The 27,877-nt window shown below is 32.9% G+C and overlaps 4 protein-coding genes across 16 annotated transcripts in view; 1 reads left to right on the top strand and 3 right to left on the bottom strand.

The window, feature by feature from the left end:
* Nucleotides 1-11,824, bottom strand: part of LOC126774451 (adenylate cyclase type 2-like) — a 206,833-nt gene extending 195,009 nt beyond the window's left edge. For both annotated transcript variants that reach the window (XM_050495998.1, XM_050495996.1), the window contains exon 1: nucleotides 11,553-11,824. In XM_050495998.1, the coding sequence (XP_050351955.1) occupies nucleotides 11,553-11,598 (46 nt within the window). In that variant the 5' untranslated portion in view covers nucleotides 11,599-11,824. The remainder of the gene's footprint in view (nucleotides 1-11,552) is intronic.
* The window catches only part of LOC126774458 (TBC1 domain family member 12-like), a 284,024-nt gene that overhangs the window by 19,738 nt on the left and 236,409 nt on the right, over nucleotides 1-27,877 (bottom strand). The gene's annotated exons all lie outside the window — the stretch shown is intronic.
* Nucleotides 14,496-27,877, top strand: part of LOC126774448 (pre-mRNA-splicing factor ATP-dependent RNA helicase PRP16) — a 101,312-nt gene continuing 87,930 nt past the window's right edge. The window contains exons 1-11 of one of the 7 annotated variants that reach the window (XM_050495988.1): nucleotides 14,496-14,969; nucleotides 15,541-15,837; nucleotides 15,925-16,125; nucleotides 16,623-16,717; nucleotides 17,425-17,627; nucleotides 17,861-17,959; nucleotides 18,241-18,370; nucleotides 18,997-19,086; nucleotides 19,688-19,825; nucleotides 20,139-20,969; nucleotides 21,278-21,471. In XM_050495988.1, coding sequence (XP_050351945.1) covers nucleotides 14,638-14,969; nucleotides 15,541-15,837; nucleotides 15,925-16,125; nucleotides 16,623-16,717; nucleotides 17,425-17,627; nucleotides 17,861-17,959; nucleotides 18,241-18,370; nucleotides 18,997-19,086; nucleotides 19,688-19,825; nucleotides 20,139-20,969; nucleotides 21,278-21,471 — 2,610 coding nt within the window. In that variant the 5' untranslated portion in view covers nucleotides 14,496-14,637. Of the gene's footprint in view, nucleotides 14,970-15,540; nucleotides 15,838-15,924; nucleotides 16,126-16,622; nucleotides 16,718-17,424; nucleotides 17,628-17,860; nucleotides 17,960-18,240; nucleotides 18,371-18,996; nucleotides 19,087-19,687; nucleotides 19,826-20,138; nucleotides 20,970-21,277; nucleotides 21,472-27,877 lie in introns of those variants that run through there. The other 6 variants (XM_050495989.1, XM_050495990.1, XM_050495992.1 and 3 more) reach the window with 6 other exon arrangements.
* On the bottom strand, nucleotides 22,602-27,753 carry LOC126774494 (uncharacterized). Of its 4 annotated transcripts, none has more exons than XR_007669816.1 (5): nucleotides 27,234-27,753; nucleotides 26,594-26,769; nucleotides 25,862-25,969; nucleotides 25,152-25,249; nucleotides 22,608-23,585 (listed from the first exon to the last, which is right to left on the bottom strand). XR_007669816.1 is itself a non-coding variant. In XM_050496056.1 (4 exons), the coding sequence occupies exons 1-4, from the start codon at nucleotides 27,568-27,570 to the stop codon at nucleotides 23,490-23,492; spliced, it is 717 nt and encodes a 238-aa protein (XP_050352013.1). In that variant the 5' UTR covers nucleotides 27,571-27,753; the 3' UTR covers nucleotides 22,606-23,489. The 4 variants fall into 4 exon arrangements, 1 of the variants encoding a protein (XP_050352013.1); XR_007669817.1 differs by having other exon boundaries at nucleotides 23,492-23,585; nucleotides 25,862-26,042; XR_007669818.1 differs by lacking the exon at nucleotides 25,152-25,249 and having other exon boundaries at nucleotides 22,602-23,585; nucleotides 25,862-26,042.

Raw genomic sequence — 27,877 nt, forward strand, 5'->3', positions numbered from 1 at the left:
TTTGAAAAAGATAACAATATCAAGCATAGAGATTATCTATATATAAATAAAAGAATAACTGACTGACTGTTATAACAACGCAATGACTTTTTTTAACGCTGGAAAAACGCATTACGCGTTTCCCCCACGGGAACGGTGGGGGGTATGTGGGACTCGCCGGTGTCCAAGGCGCCGAGTGCGCCCCGACCATCGGAATACCCACTAAAAAACCAGGGTACCCTTTCTGTCCTTTCCGGGACGTTTTCACATGCTACCGTAACGTTCTATCAACGCAATGCCTAAATTACTAGGGCTAGTACCATATAAAACCTATGAAAGTTTATATGAAAACCCTTCATTATTGAGTATGTCGCAATAAACTAAAAAGCCTTTTCTTGATACGGAAAACTAATTCAAAAATCCTGTTTTACACTAATTAAATAAATTTTATATTTTAATAAATATCTTGTTCCCAACACTAAAACTATAAATATATCAAATAAATATTTCACGATAAACTTAAATATATAATATGCTTCTATGATCTGAAGCTTACAAATACATTGCTAAAGTGATCTCGTATATCCATTCACACGTATAAGTACATCAAAGCCGGCGTTTCTATAATAAAATACAGTTTACGCTCAATGGTCGTAAATCTAATAATTAACTAAAACGATTCGCCTTCCAATGTCAAGTTTACGGACGTATAAATTCGATCCAAAGCAAACACAGCGTTGTATCAAAGTAAGCGTCACAGACAACACAAAATAAATCCTTAATGTCCAATATATTTACAATCATACTTCAAAGCATTTTCAAAATATCTGCTACACACGACGGCTTTTTTCATCTGGACACACGTATATGACAGCTTGCGATGCAAGTCTCGCTTCCACTCGATGAATGAATATACGTTCTGTGATGTACAATGCATATCTATATAAGTCATCTATGCCTGTTACAAATGCTACACGTTTTCCATATTATGTTTTATAATCATACGGCAATATTATGAATTAACATTAAAAACGTATTAACTAATTTAGAAATTTCCAACACAAAATCGTTAAAAAATTCTAAGCAAGTTTTTCTTTATTTCTTGTTTTTAAACCATTATTGTTAATTTGTATGAAGATATTTTTTAATATAAAAGGATGGGTAAATAGGTCACCTGATGGTAAGTGTTCACCACCGCACATAGATATTGGCGATGTTATAAATATTCCTTACATCGCCAATGCGTCACCAACCTTGGGAACTAAGATGTTATGTCCCTTGTGCCTGTAGTTACACTGACTGACTCAACCTTCAAACCGGAATACAAAACAATACCAATACCTTTGTTTTGCGGTAGAATATCTGATGAGTGGGTGGTACCCACCCAGACGAGCTTACACAAAGCCCTACCACCAGTAAAGGATACACGAATCAAAATAGTATATCGGTTGTCAACATAATTCGGCTGTCTATATTTCACGTTTGAGTAATGAAGTGAATCCTTATACAACAGCACTGCTCTGCCCTTTGGTATAACTAAAGCCATTAAAAGAAATACTTTAGTTACAGACCTAACAGAAAAATTAGTAACGCTTATACAGACTTTTTTCAGACATTTTGTTTCTGCTACACTCCGAATAAACATGATTAAGTAAAATATACAGAATTTAGTAACATAATATTAGTATTATGAATAGAATATCATCTGTGGCTTCTTAAACTATGAATGTCACAGTATTCCTTATACTATTACACTTATTTTTGCTTACGATAGCTCGTTTATTGAGGAAAGTTATTGGCTATATAACTTTGCGCTACGACCATAAGAGGGAGCAGTCACTATACTCGTCAAACAATCTAGCGTATCAAACGTGGTAAACGTATATATTACTTTGGGGTAATGCTTTAGACAAAGAAACTGTATTAATTCTGTGAAAAAGTGTTTCGAGCTACAATGTCAGAGCTCGATTGCTTTCGAGATATTTTTAATAAAGTTGGAATTATAGTCCCACTATATCGATAACAATATTAGGTATGTCCTGAATAATATAAATTTTCCTACTTAAAAAAATATATTAAATGTTATAATTATTACCGTTTACAGAATAGGCCTACAGATTACTTCGCCAATGTCACGTGCGATAACTAAAGTCCGATCGCTGAGATAATTTCGTTCCTGACATCTGTCAATTGGTCATGACTGGTACACTAAAAATATAAACAATCGACATAACCTTGTGACAGCGTATTATATATTTGAAACTAAGTTAAACGCAAAATTGCAACATTTATTGTAATTTGACATAATTATGCCGTTTTAATAATATCATTCGTTAGTTGGGGAGACAAACGAAATAAATATTTGTATCGTGAATTCTTCATCAATCTTATTCTTCTTCATTTGTATGTTATATCGTGCATTGACTGCCTCGTTGGTCTAATGGCTTGATATAAGGCCGCAGACCCGGTGGTCCTGGGTTCAATTCCCAGGTCGGGCCAATAAAAAGTTATTTTGTTTTTCTGTCAGAAAATTCTCAGTAGCAGCCCGGAGTCTGGAAGTTGGAAGTGTGTACACTCCCGCGCCTCGGAAAGCACGTAAAGCCGTTGGTTCCGCGCCTGAACTCTTTCCGGTCGTGTCGGATTGCCGTCCCATCGGATTATGAGAGTTAGGGAATAGAGAGTGCACCTGTGTTTGCGCACACACTTGTGCACTATAATATCTCCTGCGTAGTTGGCTAATCTCTCTTGGGATTTTGCCGCCGTGGCCGAAATCGAGAGGACATTATATCGTGCATTCCATGATAGTCCCGAGGAATGCGTTCTCTTAGCGGCCAGACATTAAGATAAACTTGTGATAGGAATTACTGCGTTCAGCTTAAAGGATGATCGCAGGTTCAAGCCCGAGTAAGTACCACTGCATTTTCATGTTTAAATTAATTGATTTGACTTTATAATCCATCTCGGGTCGACAGTGAAGGGAAATATGGTGAGGAATCCTGCATGTATCAGATTAAAATCTTCCATATTATATGTATCAACCGCTAGTGCCAAATCATCTCCTCACAAGGAGCTCCTCTCCTTATTACTAACTACTATTTATTACAGATAATTGCTGAGGAAAACCAGAAAAATATTATCCTCAGTGTTTTCAAAGCGCTGTCTAACCGCAACGTAATTTTTTTGCAGACATAGACAAATCAAGGCATAGAAAAGAAAAATATAAATTGACTTATAATTATTTGTAACGGAATTTTTAACGCATGTTTTGTATTTTTTAAGCAGCTTAGTCATTTCACTACAGTCATAATAATTCCTGACCCTAAATATGGCTATTTCTACAATATGACGATGGTAGTGCAAATAAGTTTTAGTTTAAAATAAAACATAATTAATAACGGACATACGTAGGCTATAAAATATTAATAGTTCCGGGAAACATTAAACTACGAACACTCATATATATTTTACCTACTATTATATATTTTGTATATACAACATTATGGTAGGAAGATGTTTGTTGGAAAAGTATTATATTCAGCTACTAGTTTCAAATATATACAAAGGATAGATATCTCTTTATTAAACCAGTAATAATACATTTTTTAATGTTTTAATTAACTAACAAATAGATTGGCAGTGCCAAATGAACAACCTGATGATAAGTGATCACCAACGCCCATCGAGATTGTTACTGTAAGAAATATTAAACATCCCTTACATCGTCAATGTACCACCAACCTTGGGAAATATGACGTTATGTCCCTTGTGCCTGTATTTACACTGGCAAACTCATTGGAATACAGGACCTACTTGGTAGTCCTTTTTAGGATAGAATAAGCGAAGAATGAGTGGTACCTACCCAGAGTTTCTTGCACAAATCCTTATCAACAATGAAAAGGAATATTATTGTGATAACAGATCTCAAATCACATTTCACCTTTAAATACGACGCAACAATAAACATAAGTTTGCCTTAACTCGTTTATCCAGACGGCCTCCCACAAAGCCCTCCCACGAAGTAGTGTTACGAGCAACTTTTTATGTGTGGCCGGGAAGAGGAGCTCTCTCTTTTCTTTTGTTCACGTAATCCGAAGGAACGGCTATCCGACATGATCGAATGGAGCACGACTTTTCGAGGCCTGAGAGTAGAGAAACCGCCATCTTTCAAACGCCTGACTTCAACTGAAAAATTCTAGATAACTTTAACCCTACCCGGGTTTTGAATACATGATCTTAGAGAGCTGCAACTTTTTAGGGAATTTAATAGTTTGTGCATGTTTATGAGCGTTTGTACGTGTGTGTACATGTTTTTGTAACTGTGTGGGTAGAAAAACTCGTAATTAAATCTATTTTTTAAGATTTAATTATCAATAATTTTGTTATAAAACTATATTATCTAAATGTTTCAATAAAAACTATAGTAAATAAAAAAAATACCTATTTAATATCGAATTTCTATTAAAATAAAACTTTGAAACATTAAATAAGAGATATTTAATTTGACAAGTTTATATCGCGAAAGAAATCCCGTATTTCACATTTAACTTCAACTATATAATATTATGTCCAATGTCGTATAAGTGTATCCTGCTGTGCTCAGAGCAAAATGCTATGTTCTATTTTTAACAAGCGGAAATTTCTAAGGGGAGCGAAATTTATTACATTTTAAATCGCTTATTTCAAATGGTAATAGTGTCTTTTCACGCAACTACAAATAACGATATCACCAATGCAATAAAGTATTTTAGTGTACTTATTAGTACTTCATTATAAAAATATATTGATAGATAACGAAATCGCAAAACCTAATTAAAAAAAACCGAGATGGCCCAGTGGTAAGAACGCGTGAATCTTAACCGATGATCGTGGGTTCAAACCCGGGCAAGCACCACTGAATTTTCATGTGCTTACTTTGTGATTATAATTCATCTCGTGCTTTACGGTGAAGGAAAACATCGTGAGGAAACCTGCATGTGTCTAATATCACTGAAATTCTGCCACATGTGAATTCTACCAACCCGCATTGGAGCAGCGTGGTGGAATAAGCTCCAAACCTTCTCATCAAAAAGAGGAGAGGAGGCCTTTAGCCCAGCAGTGGGACATTCACAGGCTGTTACGGTTAATTAACGTTCTAAGACAAATTTTCAAAGTTAAAATGATTTATTTCATGATTGTAAGCATATATTACGACGTAAACAATTTTATTTCGTATAAATCACAATCTGTATACTATGGCGTGTAAAGCTTATAATAATGATATTAACAATGACATAACATAAATAATTTACTCGGTGGTATGGCTTTGTGCAAGCCCGTCTGGATAGGTACCATTCACTCATCAGATATTCTAAATATTCAGCAATACTTAATATTGTTGTGTTCCTGTTTGAAGATTGAGGAAGAGACATAACATCTTAGTTCCCAAAGTAAATAGGCAGAGGTGACCACTCCTCATAACTTTTTATGAAAAAAAAAACACAAGAAAAAATACAATAATTAATATTTATCTTTATATATTTATCAATTACAAGCAAATAAAGGATCAATGGTTATGATTCAATATCTGGATAAAAGTCACCAACGAAAATACCTCAATATAAAATCTTCACTAAGGTTCATTCGTCTATGAAAACAGGCGGTTACGATCCCTAAATGGTCACCTTACCATTGAGCTAAGAGATATTAAACATGCCTCGCATCACAAAAGCCTTTCTAACCTTGGTAATTTAACTGTCATGTCCCTTATACGAGCTGTTAAAATTACTCTTAAGATAAATGAAGTAGATAAGACAGATCTTTCAAGAAATTTATCACACAACTATATATTATAACTGATTTAAATAAATACATATCAACGTATTTAGATTTAAATAGGCAAATACAAAAAAAAACAATTCAATACCTTTTTTCTATGTCTGTCACTATTGACAAGCTTTGTGATATTAATTAAAAAATCATTTGCAAAAAAAATAATACAAAAAGAAAGCTTAATAATGATTATGACAACTCGCTTATTTTGCGAAAACTACATTAAAAATACTTGAAGACGTTTTGCGTTTGTAGTAGTGAACGGTCAGCAGATAAAGAAATAACGTTATTTATTCTTATAAGTATGCACGTTATATTATACATATTAAATGTGATTTTTTATTTGGAATTTCTTCAAGACATTTCCAGACATTTCGTAGTCATCCTAATTTTCGCTTTCATCCGGTAAAACATTTATCTTAATGATAATTTCATTCCGATATTGTATAAAAGCTAAAGCCTCGTTTCTTCCCTGAAATTCCTTTTTCTCTTCAATAGCATTCCTCGACAGTTATGGCATAAATATTTTTCTCATAAAATGCTATTATAGGATTCATATTAATCGTGTAATTGTTTTTGCGACACTTTAACTATCCTACACATACTTTCTATGTGATTAAATTCGGGTGGTTACATTTTAAAGTCGAGTAACAGCAATTGATGAACTAAAACAATTCGTGTAGGTCACTGTAAGAAAAGAATAAGAAATAAAATAGTATAACACTTCTAACGCTACTTATGCGAGAGTTCGAAACACATGGTAGCTAGCGCAAACTCGCTTAATTCGATTTTAGTTACTGTGTATATTATACAATACTACAAAAGCACAATCGTCTCCAAAATTATAGATTCTAGGGCATATTTCAGATTTCTACGCAATACCGTCTTCAACCATTAAGTAATAATTAATTGTTATATAAATACCTTAATGCCCAAAAATCTTGTGATATTTAGAATTATTATATCACCAAGAACGTAAAATATTTACGGCAAGCGCTTTTTTTTTCTTGCGCAGTTTGTTTTCGCATATATATATATGTATACCATTCTTCAACGTTTAATTACTGCCAACTTGTTTATATACGTATCCAATTTTTATAAAGATAGGAACTATATGGAAGCAACTTTGAATTCGTATATCAATTGTATATAAGCTTATGTATGATATAATAATAAACAAAGAACATTTCTAGTTACATTTCTAAAGAATTGCTTTACATGCGTTTCTGCGATTTGTCTGATTATCAATGCTGACGATTGGCGTTCAATCTTTTTGCAGCAACACGATTGTGCAAGCCAGACTTGTTCTATCCGATGTAATTACATTTGAAGCACAATTTAATGTTATTCAAGGTCAATTTAAGATGACAATTCGTGATTTATAACTGCCGATTTCCGGAATCATATAACTTTTAATTTATCGACTCGTAGTAAAACTTCCATTGGCTCATAAAAGTCAAGCCTATAACTAGTTTCTTTTAATACATGGAATTACGCTAATGGATACCGCAGTGGAAAATTTTAAACGATATGGTAACCACGAAATATTCGTGTCTTCTTGGTTCATAATTTCAAAGTCTTCACTTAAGTCTATTGAAATAGACTACGTATTATAGAAACTTTATTTTTTCATTTTATTTTATTCGATATACGGTATGAAAAGTTTTATATTTTTTATGTCGTTATCCATCTATAAAAAACTTTTAAATACATTTGTATTTATTTAGTACCAGCTGCCCTCCGACGTCGTACGTGTGAAATGATGAAAATTTTATTTTGGATAGGATTAGCTTAAAATCCGTTCTTTATTAGCATCAATTTTTTTTCAAGTCATAAATATCAAGTCAATCGGACCTATAATTTGGAAGATGTGATGAGTCAGTCAGTAACATTTCCCTATTAAGAAAAATACTTATAATATATAAAATGTATTCCCGATACAATTTTGCAACGTCTTAACGATGATCCTCTACAAGCTATTTACCATCTTACATTTAACAAAGACTATTTATTATAAGAAATAAATCACATAACTACTCTAACATACAAGCGACATTCGGATACCGCATGTCGTGCAACATATACACACTAATTTACATATTTTAACATATTTCATTAATGTTAAGACAACAAACAATTTAATAATCGTTTTCTAGGGGATTCCACATAACCGCTAGCCATAATCACTATCATAAACGTTAATTTATTACGGTATATTTCTGTATGTAATCGCTAACATTTATTTATAATATATAGAGTCTCGCTTCTTTTAAACGTTCGTATAAGCGTCTTAAGCACACGTGTCATGGCATTGAACTTAGTAATCAGTTTTATTCCAAAACTTTTTTTTATTTGCTGTATAAGTTTGTGAATTTTCCCAAAAGGATACAATCATTTGATTATTTAAAATATGCAATATGTTGCCTGACCACATAAGATATGAGCTAAAATTGACAGACCATATAAGTTTAAAGTTTGTATCAGAACTCGTGAATTTAATCTGTATAATTGTTAATATGAGTCGAGATAACTTAGGGGATGGTATAATTTAACTTAGCTAAAGAACTTGTAATTGACGTTAAAGGATAATTATACTTCTCATGTATACTCGTACGCTGCAATAGAGAAGCCTGGTGTAATAGTAATAACTAGAAATGTCCCACTGCTGGGTAAGGCCTCCTTTCATTTTAAGAAGGTCTTGAGCTTACTCCACCACGTTGCCAGAATGCGAATTGTGATGTGAAATCTTACAAAGGCTGTTAACACGCAAATAACAATATTAACTTAAAACTAGGCAATTGTTTGGAAATCACAGACAGACTTCAATTTAATTTATTTGTATAGACACATAGGTAAATAGCATCCTGTTATAAGGATAAGGAATAATAGATTGTAATTATTATCTTGTTATCTAGTGTATTACATAGATTCTGACCATTATTTTAATCTATGCGAGAACACTTGACTATCCTGCTTGTAAATAAACACTAATTGCGGTGATTACAAGTTATAATAAGCGAAGGAGTTACAATCATCAATTATTACACAACGAATAACAGATTTCCAGAAGTTGTTATTGTTTTTATATTGTTCCTAGATCCTAAAACAAATGTGTGAAATGTCCTAATGTTGGGTCCTCTAATCTGAAGAAGCTTGTTCACTAACTCTTCCAAGACAGTTGGTGAATTAGCATGGGACTGAATTTTATCCGGTATATATTTTAATTACAGTGTTACCAGCTCGCTTGTCGTAAATTAATAATGTAAATAATGTGTATCTACCCTCAGTACTATTCAACGTCATCATCGACTACTATGTTTATTATGAATTAGCTGACCCGCACCCACTTCTTTGGGCGGTAAACATTTTTACTTGTGATGAAAGTAAGATTGTGGTTCGGTTAGTACTGAGTGCTATGATTTATTTCCTGACTGCAGAAAGTCGCATTGGCCGAACCTTAATAAAATTGTCTCGCGTATTTCATATTTTAAATTATCTCTTAAACTATGCAACCAAAAAACATACTGTAAAAAACCAATTTTATCTAAATAAAATTTTCTTGTTAAAATTATTTCTAAATAGATGAAAAAATCCGTCTAATAGAAATATCACTCAATAGATTACGACACGGTCGCGGTTCCATACCTACGTCGTATTATCTCTTTAATCATTCGTCCAAATTATATGCAGTAAAAGGGAAAAGTCTTTTGTTTTAAATACTTGCGACGATAAGTTTATTTATTTTTATAAAAAAATCATAATTGTTGATTATATGACCAATAAACACGACCAAACGATTTAGATTATTTTTTTAATATAAAAACTACTTTTTGTGACTTAAATATAAAATTACAACTTTTCTCTAGAACTCAATCATATATCTCTCATTGTTAAGGCAGCGTTCGTAAGAAACCTTTTCGTTCGACCGTTTTTTCTCCGACTTAATTTGCAAATCGGACTACCACAAAAAAGTCTATTCAATTTTCGGTTTAATATATAGCCTATGACACTCACAAATAATGTGGCTTTCTATTGGTAAGATAATTTTCAAAAGATTCAATGAAAGATTGGTTCAGTAGATCCAGAGATTACTCTCTACAACCTCACAAACTCACAAACTTTACCTCTTTATAATATCAGCAAAGATGGAATCCATTCTACGGTTCCAGCGTAATTGAGGAAAAAAAACAAAATGCATATGCTTATCCTTTAATATAAACGCTTATCGTACTCTCTTAAAATATTTTAAAAAATAAAATACGTATATACGCTATTGATTGCTGGTAAAAAATCGTTTCAAAATTGTTATACGAATTTGAATAAAATAAATAGTAAATATCTTTTACTGGTGGCTTTGTGCAAGCTCGTCTGGGTGGTAGTTAACCACTCATCAGATATTCTACCGCAAAACAAGTATTGTTGTGTTCCTGTTTGAAGGGTGAGTGAGCCAGTGTAATTACAAGCACGAGGGACATAACGTCTTAGTTTTCAAGGTTGGTGGCGAATTGGCGATGTAAGGAATATTTCAATATAATTAAGAAAATAAATGAATTTATAATTATTATTTGTAACATCGCCAATATCTATGGGCGATGGTGAACACTTACCGTCAGGTGGCCCATGGTGGCCCATTTGCTTGTCCACCTACCGATATTATAAAAAAAAACCCATAGAAATTACAAAACTATATAAGTACGAAAAAGAGCAAAGTTTTTTTTATATGTTTATTCAATATAATATATAACAGATAGTAGAACTCCTAAATACGGGTAGCAGTTAATTTATAAAAAAATATCATTGTTCAAAAGTTATTGTTAACAAAAAAACTTAATATGATATTATGTATAATACTCCGGGTCACAGATCTTATTCTCTAATGGAGCACACATACACTTCGACCCTTTTAATAAAACAATATTCGATTGACACAAATTGAAGCTTATTACTTTAGATCCATCCGTACACGTAGCAGGTTCGCCAGTCAAAGGTCAAAAAAATGTATTATAAATGTATTTGTACAGCAATATAATGCTATTTTGTGACAGACCGATGTTTGTGTGCATTCTTTATGCAATCTCATTGCTGAATGAATTAAGAACAATTATTGTTTATTTTTAAATGCCCATGACATCACCTTTTTTTTCATTATTTGACATTGTTTTTTTTTATAAGCCAGTATTCAAAGCAAAGGTCATATATCTTTTTGTGATTGATTGCATTTGGTATCAATTATTATGGCATAATGTAACTTTGTTATTAAATTTAAAACAGATTATGACATGGTATTAAAATTTATTTTAACACAACAATAGATTGTAACTCATATTTACGATATCTCGATAACAGTTTCTTTGCATACATTCTGAAGATTTTTTTTTATTTATATATTATGTCATTATAATATATAACATAAGTAAATAAACAATTAGTGAATCACAATTTACTTGCGTTGGTTTCTTGTTAGTTCACTTAATATACAAACAGACAAATTTACAATGGACACCGACGTACAAATACTTGTCGCATCCGGATATTGAACCGGAGACTTAGGGAGCACCATTTGATGATAATCAACCATGTATTTAAAATGTGATTATATACAATAACTAAGACGTACCACGTAATACATTTTAGTCACATACAATTTACTTACAAATTGAATTAATTCTACAATTTAATAACATAGTCGTTCAATTTAAATATATATTTAATGTAACATTTAATTAAGACTTCAATTATAGATAATTATATTCTCTCATACAGACCTGGCACGTCCTTTTCTGCGTTGGTTTCGATGTCAGCCATCATCATTTATAACAGCACAAAATAAATAAAATCACTAACAATTTTGAACACAATCGAATCTATTTTAAATTTAATGTCACCCGCTATAAATTGCCCCTAAATTGACCTTGTCTCGCATCACTTATTCACCACAAACACAAAAACACGAATAACACTATTTAAAAAAATGAACATAAGATCATAACATCATAAAGAACCTTTTTTTTAATATTCTCGAAATAAACTGCGTCAACTTTCCCGCCACCATACGATATATTTTTCAAACGCTAACACGCGTCTTGTAAGCGCGCGAGCCAGTAACAAACTGTTCTATTTTTGTTGAGTCAAATGAAAAGATTTTATTCATGTGTGTAATTTTGTGGATATATATTATTTATATTCGCTTTAAATACATGCTAGTAGTTTGAATTACAGGCAATTTTCTTTTTATTTTAGATACAAAATATTTCTCTTAACAAATATTCCATGTTATAAAGTTTTAAATGTTAATTTATTATAGTCTTTTTCAGATGATTTTATATCTGTAAAGTTTTGTATTTATTAATCATCATAATGGAAGTAATCATTTTGATTACTTCCATTACTACTGGCATAGAATTGGTATGCTTATTAGTCAGAAATCTCTGTTCATAAACCTACGAGTACGTTTTATCTTAATTTTTAAGACAAATATAGAAAATAATTATAACGATTATAATAAATAGGTATAACAATTTAAAAATATATAAATATGTTATGCGCCATTGTTACTAGTTAAAGAAATTTAAAAATTGTAATACGAATGTGAATAAAAAAAATTATAAATATCTGGTTTCAATACAGATTAAAAAGAATATATTAAAAATAAACTCATTGTATATGTTATATAATATGTTACGTTGTTCTGTAACGCGTAATTAAAAAGTTGAAGAGCTTAGACTTTATACTCGTATCGTAACAAACATTGACATAGTAAAAAAACTACTGTCGCTGTAGTCGGTTTAGAAATACAGTAATAGCCTGGGAAATGTCCCACTGCTAAGCTAAGGCTTCTTCTCCTTTTTTGAGGAGAAGGTTTGGAGATTATTCCACCACGCTGCTCTAATGCGGGTTGGTGGAATACAAATGTGGCAGAATTTCAGAGAAGACACATGCAGGTTTCTTCGCGTTATTTTTCTTCACCGTTAAGGATAAAATGATTTATAAACACAAATTATGCGTATAAAAATCAGTAGTGCTTGCCCTGGTTTGAACCCAAGATCATCAGTTAAGATTCACGCGTTCTAACCACTGGGGCATCTCAGTTAAGAAATACCTAACTAAAATTTTAAGATCGTAATTTCTCTCGTCGGAACCGTATATTCCTGGAGCGTGAAATATTTGATGCTTAGAAGCAGCGCTCGGTAGTGCTCCTCAGGTAATCTCAGGCGTATCCTATAAATCTTCAATGAACTCTACTTACAATAAAATAGCAACGAACACTACATTTTACATTCAATAATTTAATAAATAAAAAATAAAAAAATATTGTATGTTTCATTTACAGCTTTTAAGAATAAATAGTTAAGCACGAACTTTTGGTGATACCCGAAACGTGATAAAAATTGATGATTTATTTTTATTTTCGATCCCTGAAGGAACAAAAAAGGCATTGGGGCTTATTTTGAATTAAATATTTAAATAAATGGAAAACCTTTTTTGACTGAAATCCAAATAGGGATGGTGAGAGAAGCTTGGGTCAAATAAAAGATAGGTACTGTTTAAACTCGAGTCGAGCTTGCGTGGAAGGGTTCCATATTATTGTGATAGAAAATGAGAAGATAACAAAAATTTCTTAATTAGATGAAGGCAAATCGCGGCCACCTCAAGCTACATGAAATTATATAAAAAATATGGTCGAATTTAAACAGCCAATACTAGAAATCCGTTGAAAATTTGTCTAAGTTACGAAAAATGTTTTATTAACAACCTACAATTTATTTCATGTACTAAAATTATTCTACGGAACCAGAATTTGAACTTTTTTCTATGTTTCAATAAGCTACTACAGTACCTTCTAGATTATTTGAACTTAATATTTTTCATTGAAATGAACTTAGGACTTAACAATTTATGAATAGGAATATAGGACTTAACACGAATTTTTTTATTTTAATCCCAAAAGCTTTAGAGATAATTAGAGTAATACTCAAATTTTGTAAATTATTTTAAACAATGCTGCATTACAATAATATATATATCCTATTTAGCAATAAATAAAATACTTTGTTTGAGGAAAATCTATTGTAGCTCAAGTTTTAAATCAAACTACTATTAGATATGAAATATTATGCCTTGATTTTCTTTTTAATTCTCTAATTTGCGCCTTATAATATGTATATAAAATTTTATAGTAACATATTATTTATAAAGTTGTATTCAAAAATCTACAAAACACGAGAAACTGAGAAGAGAAGAATTGAAAACAATATGATTATGAAATAAAGATTTTTTATTTTTTTAAACTTGAAAATAATCATAATTTCATGCAAATATATAAGGCCTTGATACGAGCCCACACTTCAGTATTTATCCGGAGATCAAAAGGTTAGCAAGTGCCATGCTCAGGCTGTTGACTAGTTTTGGAAGCCATGAGAATAATTTCGCCATCTCTATGCCACAAGTGCTAATTTTAATTTTGGTTACCATATGTCTTTTGAATAAAGATCATAACAAAATAGATGATGAAGTTTCTTTCAGGAATTTTAAAGTTTTTGTTAACAGGAATATATAAAAATACGATATGTTACTTAAAATTAAAAAAAAAAAATCTAATAAGATAGCGAACGCATAATTTTTGTGTGTCGCTAACTTTATTTAAGCTCCAAATGAAGCGTAAAGCCAAAGTTACTGTCAATGTCAAATGTCAACTAAAATAAAGCGGCCAAGTGTCATATCACAAGTATTGTTTTGCAACTTGTGGTGTTGTGTTTAGCCGAAATTTATTTATAAATTGCTCATATAATTGAATTAAAAATAATCTGCTTTAGTTATAACTTCATCAAGTGTTTATAGAAATTTCATGCAATGTCAGACGACGAAGAAAACTTACACCGCTTAGAGGGGACTTCATCGGATGCTCCTTGTGGTTTAATCATTAAGAAGAAGGATAAACCGCCTGATTTTCAATTTGCTAAGCCATCTCTATTAGGCTTAGATAAATTAGCTGCAGCTAAAAGGAAGCAAAATCGTCTTATTTCGTTTCAAAATGAGGAAATGGAAGGAGAGGAAACGGATAACAAAGAAGATGCTTCAGGTGTAAAAGATAGGAAATACAGGCGACACAATGAAGAAACCCCAACATATACTGGTGGACTGTCTGAAGAGGCTAGAGAACGAATGCTTGAACGATTGCAAAAGTAAGAAATAATAAGTATTTTTTGTTTAAGTCGGGATCTTAGACACTAAGCACTAAATATTTTATTATATATTGTAATTATTCTACTATCGAAAATCAATGTTGTATATATATGTTGTATTCTAACATAAGTGTTTATTATACTAGTGAATAAATATTCACTAGTAAAATGAAAATAGCCACCAAGAGACATTAATTGTTAATATTTGGTTAAGAACAAGCTCCTTATAATTATACTACATAATTTTTGATAAAGATGCTGAAGAAGTAAAGTCAATAAGTAATTAAATAATCCTAATATTATAAATACAAAAGTGGATTTGTTTGTTAGTGATACTTTTGCATCTTAACTCCTCAACCTAATTTTGAACTTATTCATATCTTTGTTCATATTTTTCTTGTATCTAACATATGCCCATCCCTCTCATATACGCCACGGGCGGAAGCTAATTAAATATTAATATCACTTTAATTAGTATAAATAATCAAAGAATATTCTTATTAAAGGATGAAGAATCCTTCATCTCTTAAATTTATTTAAAGTTAATAAATAAAATATTTGTATTTTTCAGAAAAGAAAAAGAAATAAGGGAGAAAGGTGTACATTACTCTACACAAGAAGAAAAGAAAACTCGTTCTAAAGATGAAGACGATGACCTATTCTATCGTCACCGATATGATAGACGTGATAGAGATAGAAAAGACAGGGATAGGTATGGTGGAAGAAATGATCGAGATAGATTAGATAAAGATAGACACAGGGATTCTGATCGGAGAGACAAGGATAGAAAGGATCGAGATACAGACAGAGATAGCTCGAGAAGGAGTTATTATGAACCGAGATTTAAAGATGAACCACGGACCCCAAGGTATATAAGACGCAATCTTTAATTACCACACTTGAAGTTATTTCAATATCGAAATTGAATGAAATAAAATTTCTTGTATATTTTCAGCATTAAAGTCCTCAAACCAACTGACAAAACAGCATGGGATGATGATGACGACGATACCAAAGGTGTTCGAAAATCAAGCTGGGACTTCCCCACTCCTCTGCCAAGAGACGGACCAGACAAATCTACACGTAGTGATCGTCGACCAATGAGAGATTACAAGGGAAGGCCATATGATGACACTGTTAGGGCTACACCACATAAGTGAGTATACAAATATGATTATAATTTAAACAAATAATCTAATTAGATTTTATTTTGAATTTAAAAAGATATAAATAATTATGTTAAATAATTTAATGACACCTTAATTATTTTATTGGTTATTATATATATTAGTTTCTACAAATAAAAATATAAAAAAATGGCTTAGTTGTACAAAAAATTATTAGATATTGGATGATACTTTTCCTATAAATTCTTTTATTATTACAGCAGCAATAGCTCTGCAGTAAAATAATTGTTTTTATATATTACTAGTGAGAAACCATTGTTTATATTTTTTGTAAAGTACTCTATGTCTATGATCCTACATGTTGTGTGTAAATAGTACTTTGCCAGAAACCTATATGCAAGTGGCTGTAATAACTATACAAAGTTTAAACACAATAAGATGAAAATTGTTTGAAATAATTTAAATAACTGAATATATAAATAAGAAATACAAATTATCATTTGTATTTGATTGTGTGTGTTACCAGGTGGGTAAGTTCTCGACGTGGCTTAGACGTAGACGATCCGGAATGGCAAGAAGCTGAGAAAAAGCTAGACAGAGCTTGGTACAATATGGGTGAAGGTAAGGGAATATAATAATTACTAATTAATTTACTTACGAATCAATTTGTATATGTAATCATCAGCTAAAGTTGTTAAAGTAAATTATTATAATACTGCAACATTATTCACACATGGTCATCTGATCCCTAACTAAGCAGAGCTAGTACTATGGAAAACAGACAACTTATATACTACATATAGTACTTTTCTTTTGTAAATACATACTTATATAGATAATTGCACTCAGACTCAGGACAAACAGACATGTTCAAGCACACAAATGACAAGTATCTACCAACCACACCAACCAGCCGGTCATGGGCAACTAACAGTTAATCTGTTTTAGTCTTTCATCAAATATAGCAGTTTTGTTTTATAATGGGTTATATTTATATAAGTAAAAATACTGAAATGGCTACCGGCAGTCATCATCAGTTATCACAATCGAAATCATATAATCTTACCTTCCAATTTCATTCAAGAGTCTTTTGTTATTACTATAATCTATTGAAATAAGAATTTGTTAAATCATTTATTATTAACTACTTGATATTATTTACTATGTGTTCTATTTGTTTGATTAATAACAAAAAACTTTTAATATATATCTTATAATAATATAAAAATGCTTAATGTAGCGTTTTCATGAAAAAGGTTTTAATTTTATTTTTTTAGCTAGATTTAGCTTTAGTATATAAATTTCTATATATTTCGTTTTTTATTTAGGTGAAACAGACGAATCGGATCCGTTTGCTGGCACAAGCGCTGAATATGTAGCTCGTAAAGAAGAACAAATTGAAAAGAGAAGGAATCGCAAAGTCTCTGCAGCGAGGCAACAAATAGACAAGGACAACGAGCTGTGGGAGCGAAACAGAATGCTAACTAGTGGTGTTGTACACGCTATTAACATTAATAATGATTTAGATGAGGTGAGAAATATTGAAATCAAATCAAATCGGCCAACGTGGTATTCCTTGGGGGAGGCCTTTGTCCAGCAGTGGACGTCTTTCAGCTGATATGATGATGATGATGATGATGAGAAATATTTTAAAATTGCAATGAATTAATCACCATAGTTTTTATTCATATTTATCCGTACTTTTAAAATAACTTATATGTAAATGGATTGTATGGATGAATTTATCTTAATTTATTCTTACAGGAAAGTGTGGATCGAGTGCATCTCCTTGTGCATAACATTGTGCCTCCATTTTTGGACGGTAGAATAGTTTTCACTAAACAACCAGAGCCTGTCATACCGGTAAGTTATCAAACTATTTATATAATTTTTATATATTTTATTATATTTGGAAACATATCAAGTGTCATATTGAAATTATTTTATTTTTTATTGTATAAAAAGACTATCAAAGCTTTTGTCGTTCCTATGCCTAACAAACACTTTATGATTTAAAGTCCTCCACTTAGGACTTTAAATATTAACTAATTCCTTGCAATGATGGTATTTTCTACCTTGTATGAAAATAAATATTATTATATTACTTACATAGTCATTTGAGAAATTTGTATTTATATTTTAAGGTCAAAGACCCAACATCCGATATGGCAATGAACGCTCGCAAAGGTTCAGCATTGGTCAAGGCTTTTAGAGAACAGAAAGAAAGAAGGAAGGCTCAGAAGAAACATTGGAAATTGGAAGGAACTAAAATAGGTATGAATATATTCTAAAAATAATATAAATTAACACAAATAAAAATGACATTTTAATTATTTTCAGTATGCTTTTATTTCTAATTGAAACTATTTGATCTTTGTGTAGTGTGGTGTGATATTTTTACTACACTAAAATCTCGACTGCCTCATTTGTCTAGTGGCTAGATATAAGGCCGCAGGTCCCGTGGTCCTGGGTTCAAACCCCAGGTTGAGGGCCAATTAATTGTTATTGGGTTTCCTGTTGTATCTGATTTGCCCGCCCATCGGATTATGAGTGTATCTGTGTTGTGCACACACTTTTTCTACGCAGTTGGCTAGTCTCTTGAAAATGGCCGCCTTGGCTGAAATTGATCAGGAGGACATAATCATCACACTAAAATCTATATTTTTCGTTTTAGCACAAAATAAGTAAAACTGCTTACTTTTTTTTTTATATAGTTTATGCAAATACATCTTTATTAATATTTCATAAATTCTAATTTTATAACTTTTGCTAATTTATTTTTACAATATATTTTTTTTTAAATAATATATTAGCAAATGGAATATATTTTTTAAATTCTTCATTTGAAATCATATATTGATTTTTATATACATATTTATTTCTTATTTATCTTTTTTAAGGTAACATAATGGGTATCCAGAAACAAGAGGAGGAGATTGATGATGGTCCAACTAAACAGGCTTACAAATACGCTGAACATTTAGACAAGGGTAAGTAACACATACCATAAACAATAATGATTACATCTTTGATTTTATATATGACATTAGTATAAAAATCTGTCCTTTTTTCATTTATCTATTACCACTATCAAAATAATATTAACTATTATTCTGTTATTTATAGTTTTGCTTCTTAAAATTTGATATTAATCACAGTTGAAATTTAAGAATAAGGCTCTATGCCGGCTTGTCTGGGTGGGTAGTTTTGATTTTGTAGTACAGGCTTTGATTATAAGTCAAGTGCTACCACCCATTCACCAGTTACACTACCGTCAAACAGCAATATCTTCATTCAATTGTTGTGTTAGGATTTGATTACTTTGAATAGTAAGTGAACAAGTTTAAGTAGCACAGTGGATATAATATCTTTGTTGACGATGCGTTTACAAAGTAAATATTTAATTATATTTCTTAGTACCAGTTTTATATTTACTGCAAGCACATAATCGCTTCGATCCTTGCCATTGTTATAAATAAAACAGTAAAAAAAAAAGTCAAATAATTTGAAAAGAAATTATGAATTACAGTTTTTTTAATTAATGACCTTGGAAAACAATAAGACTAGCATACATCATTTACTTTATTTTAGAGGCCCAAGAACCAGAATCGAAGTCAGATTTTGTGAAAAAGAAGACAATATCCGAACAACGACGTTTTCTACCAGTGTTTGCTGTCAGGGAGGAATTGATGCAGGTTATACGTGAAAACAGCGTTATCATTATTGTTGGTGAGTTGCTTATATGTATTATCTGTTCTTTATTAATTATTGAGACCTTCGCTAAATGAAACTTTTTTACTTTACTATTTCTGATAGAGCATTGTTGACGTCAACATATGTATCAATAATTATGTCATTTAAAAAAATAAAATAAAGGATTGTTATTTGTTTACATTACAAACAATACAATACATTTGTTACATAAAAGATAAGGCAAGTCTCTATTATGAATTGAACAAGAATACATCCTTGAGGAACCCCTACTCCCAACTGAAGCTGAGCTATAACTTATTTACTAAAGGTATATGTTTGATTCGTGCAGGTGAGACCGGCAGCGGCAAGACAACGCAGCTGACGCAGTACTTGCACGAGGAGGGGTACAGCGCCCGCGGAGCAATCGGCTGCACCCAGCCGCGCCGCGTCGCCGCCATGTCCGTCGCCAAGCGCGTCTCCGACGAGATGGGCGTCCGGCTCGGTCGGTGCCCTCTCACTGTATACACTCGTGTTACATCGGCTGCACCCAGCCGCGCCGCGTCGCCGCCATGTCCGTCGCCAAGCGCGTCTCCGACGAGATGGGCGTCCGGCTCGGTCGGTGCCCTCTCACTGTATACACTCGTGTTACATCGGCTGCACCCAGCCGCGCCGCGTCGCCGCCATGTCCGTCGCCAAGCGCGTCTCCGACGAGATGGGCGTCCGGCTCGGTCGGTGCCCTCTCACTGTATACACTCGTGTTACATCGGCTGCACCCAGCCGCGCCGCGTCGCCGCCATGTCCGTCGCCAAGCGCGTCTCCGACGAGATGGGCGTCCGGCTCGGTCGGTGCCCTCTCACTGTATACACTCGTGTTACATCGGCTGCACCCAGCCGCGCCGCGTCGCCGCCATGTCCGTCGCCAAGCGCGTCTCCGACGAGATGGGCGTCCGGCTCGGTCGGTGCCCTCTCACTGTATACACTCGTGTTACATCGGCTGCACCCAGCCGCGCCGCGTCGCCGCCATGTCCGTCGCCAAGCGCGTCTCCGACGAGATGGGCGTCCGGCTCGGTCGGTGCCCTCTCACTGTATACACTCGTGTTACATCGGCTGCACCCAGCCGCGCCGCGTCGCCGCCATGTCCGTCGCCAAGCGCGTCTCCGACGAGATGGGCGTCCGGCTCGGTCGGTGCCCTCTCACTGTATACACTCGTGTTACATCGGCTGCACCCAGCCGCGCCGCGTCGCCTACCCCCCTCCCCCCCTTTCTCATACGTAGTTGAAGACGCAAACAAACACTACTTTATAATTAAGGCAAACAAGTTGGATATGCATTATTAAAAATCGTAATAAGTTTCCTCAAATGTCGGCCATTTCTAATATATGAAGTTTAATTAAACATCCCATCAGCTGAGTAGTTTACCAACAATGTTACAGATGCACTAATTTTCAATACTTCTTAAACTTATAACTCAATCAACTTAATATTTCAGGAGAGGAAGTCGGGTATGCCATACGTTTCGAAGACTGCACGTCCCCCAACACCGTGATCAAGTATATGACGGACGGTATCTTACTGAGGGAGGGTCTCCGTGAGCCAGACCTGGACCAGTACTGCGCTGTTATCATGGACGAAGCCCACGAACGTTCTCTGTCTACGGATATGCTGTTCGGTCTACTGAGAGAGGTAGGTGACCTTTGTTAACATACTTACATTACCAAGTTTGTTTCAAATCGTAGAAAAAAAGTATTATAATTAGTAAAGCGATACTAATTACACTTAATGACCAATATTCCTAATTGATCAAATCAGTTAGTCATTACACATTAATGGGGAAATTAAAAATGGAAGTTCTTATCTGGTATGAAAATAGATAAGAGGAGAATCTCGAAGACTTATATTATCAGTTAAATTTCGAATGTTTCTTAAATTTCCGAAGTAAACAGTCAGAAGTACCATTTACTGTCGTCTACCACGATTTAAACAAAGGACGTTCACATTCGTCCCAGTGATTATATCTCGCATCGTAACTAACGAAATTATTTTTAATGATTTCAATATGTTTAGGTAAAAAAAAAGATATTATATGCACATTGTATAGATCGTACTATCAGATTAGATTGTTGTTTTTTTTATGTAAAAATATAGATTATAAAAGTTTTTAGTGATAAGTTGAGTAGAATGCAAAAATTGAAAAGAGTAATGGAAAATTTTAACGTTTAATTTTTAAGTCTCACTAAGCAAACTAAAAACGCTTATAAATTCTTCATTATTACCAGGAGTATTAATAGTTGATAGCAATGCGTTTAATAATATGACTAGATAATGTTTAATAGTATTTATTAAAAGTTAAATAATGCAAAACTTTGTGTAATATAGGATACTAGATTCCGCTTGCGTGTTAGGAACGAGGGGCCAGGTATTAGTTATAAAAAATAACCTATGTCCTTTCTTAGAGTTCGAGCGTGCTTCGTGCCAAATTTCATCAAATTCGGCTCAGTCGTTTAGCCGTGAAAGCGTAACATACATACGTATGTTTTAAAGATTTACACAAAGTTATGCCTCTGCTGCTTTACTTAACTTAAAATAATATATATCAGTCCTATATATCTGATATACGTTTTTTTACTTGCATATAAGTATACATATTTGTCATATCTGTGTTGAGTTGGTAAATAATGTAGGAGAATAAAAATACTATGAAATAAATACATAGTATAAAATATAGAAAAGATGAAGTTATATAAGATACGATCTTTATTAAAATAATAAAAGATTCAAAGGAAACAATGCTTTTATTTGAACCATTTATTTATAAAAAATGCTTATATTAATGCGTAATTCAAACAGTCGAAGACGAATCACAAACATTTATTTCAATTGTCGTTAACTATTAATACGAATACTTAACAATACTTATCAAATTAAAAACTACGAAAAATCATGTATATTAATTATTCTTTTAAAATTTTTTAATTTTTCTAACGTCTAGAATATGTTTTCTTAATTTTATCATTTATTTATTAAATCGAATTATTTACATTTAACACGTTTTTCGTAGTTTAATAATTATTTTGTTTTTAATCAGAACAGTCTTATAAAGTCGAAAATCTTAGCAATAATAGTGAACGTAAAATTATCGCCCTAAGTGTAAACATTCGTCGGATAATAATAATGACTACACTCGTGGATAAAACGATTAAATTAAAACATACAACATACTCATTCGAAGCCGCGGGGCGTCTTTTCTTTATATCAGGAATGTTAGAATCAAATCAATTTCTAGAGAAAAATTAAAGCTTCTTCATCCCTCACACTATTTCAAAAATATACTTGTTTTAATGTCAACTAGTTTTATTTACAATGGAAGTTAATAAAATCTTGGTTAAAAAAGAAATTAAATCATCGATGATTCCAAATTCAAAACCACGTGTATGTCGCGTCAACGAATTTTACAATTTAGTTGTCCATAAACAACCATTCGGACCTCAATCTAAAAGATAATGCGAGAGATTCCGTATTGTTTACCCAATTCCGAAATACTAATATTTAATTGTAAATATTTTAAATTCCATATCGTTGTTTAAAAGATCGAATTAAAAAAATGGAATGAACGTATTCGAAATTTAAACGAAATCGATATTTCCTGGCGAGGGTTGCCAGAAACAAGCGTAGCATGTGCCGGCGTTGCCGGCCTGCGACACTCAAACGGACTTCGCTTTAGCGCGGGCGTTGTTTTGGCTGACGAGCATCACACCCATATTCATGCCGATGTTGCCCCACTTTAGCGACTCGCTTATCTGGAACAAATTTATGAAAAATTAGATTCGTGTAAACAACACAAATTTGTTGCATTTTTTAAATCAAAACAACTTAATATACTTTAATAATATTTTCAACAAATCTCCAAAACAACATTTAAATCGAAATTATTGCTATCGTCTCCTATACGAATAATAATTGCATTAGACACAAAAATCTTAAAAAAGGATTAAAACGATTGGATGGTTGGAAAAACCCAAAATAATCTCGATGTTTATTTATTCAAGGTTATCACGAAGTGATATTAATTGTAATACGCCTCAAACACAATCATGTATCTTTAAACAATGATAATTAACGTACGTATTATTATATATTTTATTGTAATTAGGTGATAATAGATTGTTTATTAATAGTAAATATTAATATTGTTAAGCATAAAGAAATCTATCAAACTAAATTATTATTTTTTATTACAATACATACTTATTTCAATTTACATGGGCCTAGTCTTTCTATCATTTTTGAAGTGTTAAACTCTATAACAAATATTTATTGATAAAATTGACACGAATTGACCCTAAGCATGACACCAGAGTCAATTAACCTAAATAAATAATTGGCAATGTCACACGAGGTCACTTCAAATTGCATCTAATTGTTCGTATGATAAAATATTGCCATAGAAAATTAATGTACATTGAAAGATATTTTTAATTTAAACTTTCTAAAAAAAAAAATTAAGAAAAATAGATCTTAAAGCTGTATAAACTTTATACGTACATTTATTGAATAACTCTTAATTTTTTTTTTTACATTAATTGGACCAACAATCAGACCAGCAACAATATACTGATTGGTGATCTCACTATTTAAACATGTGTTGCCTTTAATTATAAATTTTATTACAATAAAATTTACATAGCAACACAGATAATTCCACGTCATTGATTTTTTTCAATGCGTGTAAATTATTTCTTGTCTTTGACAATGTTCAATTATGTATTCATTATATTATACTGAATTAATTTTTATATCTACATATAATTGTAAATTTTAATTCGTCGTAATAATGTAGTTTTTTTGTTTGTAATAAAAAGAATTTTCCAGAAACCGCGCATTGGTTGTAAATATTTAAATTGAAGTTAACGCCCGATATAATTGTTGCATTGTCAATACCTATTACTTATAATTTATGTAACTTTTCATTGCTTTAATAGCTGGCTTGATAATTGTTTCTCGACAAATATATTGATATTTTCGTTTAAGAAAATTATTATTTACATTTAAGTGTTTCCCGTTTGATAATTGCAGTTAATAAACCAGTTCCACTGGTCATCTTATAACCGAACGAATTTGTGATGAATACCGCGATTATTTAATTATCTGTTAAAGTATCAAAACTCGTTATCTGCATTCTGGTTCACCTACCTCTTAAGGTCACGTGTATCAATATAACAAATTAATCAGCATTCTTTTTTTAAAATAATTTTAAACAAATGCGAAATAAAAGATCACACTAAAGCATTAGAGTTACATAAAAGTAAACACACAGGGCACATTGAATCCAGGTACATTATCGTCGTGTAATATAAATACCTCACCGGTAATATTAAAGGTGCCAGCCGTTTTGTCCAAAGCGCCTCAACGATTACCATCAAAATATGATAATCATGGGTGTTTTCGACGTCGTTAAGCTGATCTGTAACAAAATTGCTACTTTGTGCGTTTCTCTTTTTACACTCGATAGCCGTCGAGTCCCATGCATATCGATGCTTATTCCTTAAATGTGCCCAGTTTTCAATGTACACGGTATTAAATGAAAGCATAGCGAAAGTCCACATTAAAAAAAACACATACGACACACATGTCATATTAAGCGTCGAAAAAAAGCAATAGTAATTGAATGATTATGATGATTATGGAAGGTGATTTATGACGTTCAAGAATCTGTCTTTACGAAATTGTAATACAATATATAATAATTGTTTTTCACAGTTTAAATTTTCTTGATTTTTTAGTCGAATCGATTTTTTTTTTATTTTCACACTTGTCTAGTTCGTTGCGAAGAAATAATGTACAAGGACGTTTTCGTTTTAATAAAGAGAAAGGAAAAAACACCACAAAACGTTGTAAGGACAGTTTCCTTTTAAAACATGCGTGAAATAAAAAAGTAGAAAATCTAGAACCAAAATAAAAAAGCGAGGAATTATAAAAACAAACCGTTGAAACGGTTTTTTTAACGCGCTATGTCGGTATGTTCCAGAATTTTCTAGATAATTCCAACTTTGTTTTTTCATCGTAAAAAAATTACCTGTCTCATTCTAGCTTCTTGTGGAGTCTCCCCGTATCGGCACCAGTGGACGAAATGCAGTGTATTATGCCAGTTACGTTCAAATCTGGATTTTGTTGCCATGTCAAGCTGCAATCAGTAGAAGCTTCTTAGTAGCCGTTCCACTTCTCTTTCCGAAAAACGAAAGCCCCGATGAGGCTATCTGAAAAGAGGTTTCCAATTCTGACGTCTAGCCTACAGTGGAAGAAATAGGATTGAAACCTTTTAAGGTCGACAAAGATGTAATCTCAAACAAGAAACGACATTAAGGTCTTAGAGAAAAATTGATGAACAAATTATTGCGTGTGACTAAGGGATAGAGAAGCTTTTAAAATTAACGAATTGATTTTAAACAATTACTAATTTTATGACACGTAAGGAAATTTTAAATTTCATGAATAATTTATACAGATTAAGTCAGATATGAAATGACAAATGAAGCTACAAATATTTACATTACTATCGAGGTTAAAAAAATATTGGCAATCTTTCACTAAATCGTAATGCATGTTGCGTGTCAAAGCATCGCTAGAAGGCCGTGTTATGCAATTTACTATTGAAACGTTTGGTGTTGATAAAGTTGTTTTATGTTTACTATACTATATATAGATCTTCCTGACATAGCTGGTAGATAAGGCGGTAAGGAATTTACCAGATAACTATAAAGGTTTTAGTGCGAATTGGAAACTTGTGCCGCATTCTACGTGTATTTACCTTAGCCCTGATGTCTTTTTCGCTGTTGGGCGTCTCTTGTTTGTCATCAACGTTGTTGATTCTTATAACGGAATCTTTCTTCCAGAAGGCTCCCAAAGTAGTCTTGATAATACGTTTACGCACGCCTTTTTGCTGCACTGTGTACACCTCTATCTGTTCCGGGTTCTTTGTTTTTTCTATAATAACGAACAAAATGCATGTCATTTAAAATGTTTACATGAATTAGAGGAAGTTAGTGATCAATGACGATTTAAATATAATTTTCTATATTAAATAAAAGGCAACTTGAATTATTTAAAAGCGCTAATTATTACTTTAAAATTTGTCTAAAAGACGTTTTCTTATTAACCGGTTATGTAAATATCGAGCCTAAATAACCCACGGTTAAACCAGTTCGTTCGCCGGATATTGCAATTAATATACTATTCAACGCCCGACGTCATTATGAGACGAAACAGCGTGCTGCAGCGTACGACATGAATTATTTACAAATTCTATTGTGAACTCATTAGAACGGCGCGCGAACGCTACGCAACGCCGGTTATTGAGTCTCACATCACGCCCCCACGGCCGTGTCTTATCGTCTACCAATATTTACGATAAATCAAGGTTTATTAAATGTGAAACGAGTTTAACGAACCTTTACCCTTCTTCCACATGGCAATGGCGTACATATGGTAGTCTGGGGACAACGTCGTGTCAGGCGGCAATGGATCTTCAGCTCTGACTTCCAGAACGAATCCGGATTCGAGCACGGCGCACAGAATATTCTGTTCCTCATGCTTAAACCACTTTGACTCCCTTAATTTGTGGATTGCAACCGAAGAACCGAATCTTTGTTTCTTAGGCGCAAATAAAGCCTGAGCTTGGCTTCCGAAGCGAGACAGCAGGCCCTTCACCGTCGGTGGCGGTGCTAAACTCTTTTCGGGCGGCTTGATCTGCTGGAAGCTCCGGCAGGTCACGAACCTGGCTTCCATTGAACTCTCTTATATTCGCGAGACAATTTCACACCACTAAATTTAGACGCTAGTGTCGCGGGTGCACTCGGCTTACTCTCACTACCGAGAAATCGTTGTAATCACACTTTCACAATGTCCGCGTGGCTTCGCGAGTGATAGAACACAGAGCTATACGGTGGCTTCGGAACGTAAGACGCGGCGCGCGTGTCGTCCCGATCTTATATACGAATGCGGGGTGTGGAGGACGAAGCGGGAAGGGCCGGGTTCCCCGCCACTCCGGTATGACGCGTCTAGTGCGGTTCGTGCACGATAAAAAATTATCTAT

The sequence above is a fragment of the Nymphalis io genome, chromosome 16 (genome assembly GCF_905147045.1).
Source record: "Nymphalis io chromosome 16, ilAglIoxx1.1, whole genome shotgun sequence".
Lineage (NCBI taxonomy): Eukaryota > Metazoa > Arthropoda > Insecta > Lepidoptera > Nymphalidae > Nymphalis > Nymphalis io.

Excerpts from the sequence above, each read along its gene's own strand:
- LOC126774494 (XM_050496056.1), bottom strand. The coding sequence starts at position 27,570 with ATGGAAGCCAGGTTCGTGACCTGCCGGAGCTTCCAGCAGATCAAGCCG. Across the intron at positions 25,970-26,593 it reads AAAAAGACATCAGGGCTAAG|CTTGACATGGCAACAAAATC; the intron begins GTAAATACACGT and ends TACTGATTGCAG. Across the intron at positions 23,586-25,861 it reads AAGAAGCTAGAATGAGACAG|ATAAGCGAGTCGCTAAAGTG; the intron begins GTAATTTTTTTA and ends AATTTGTTCCAG.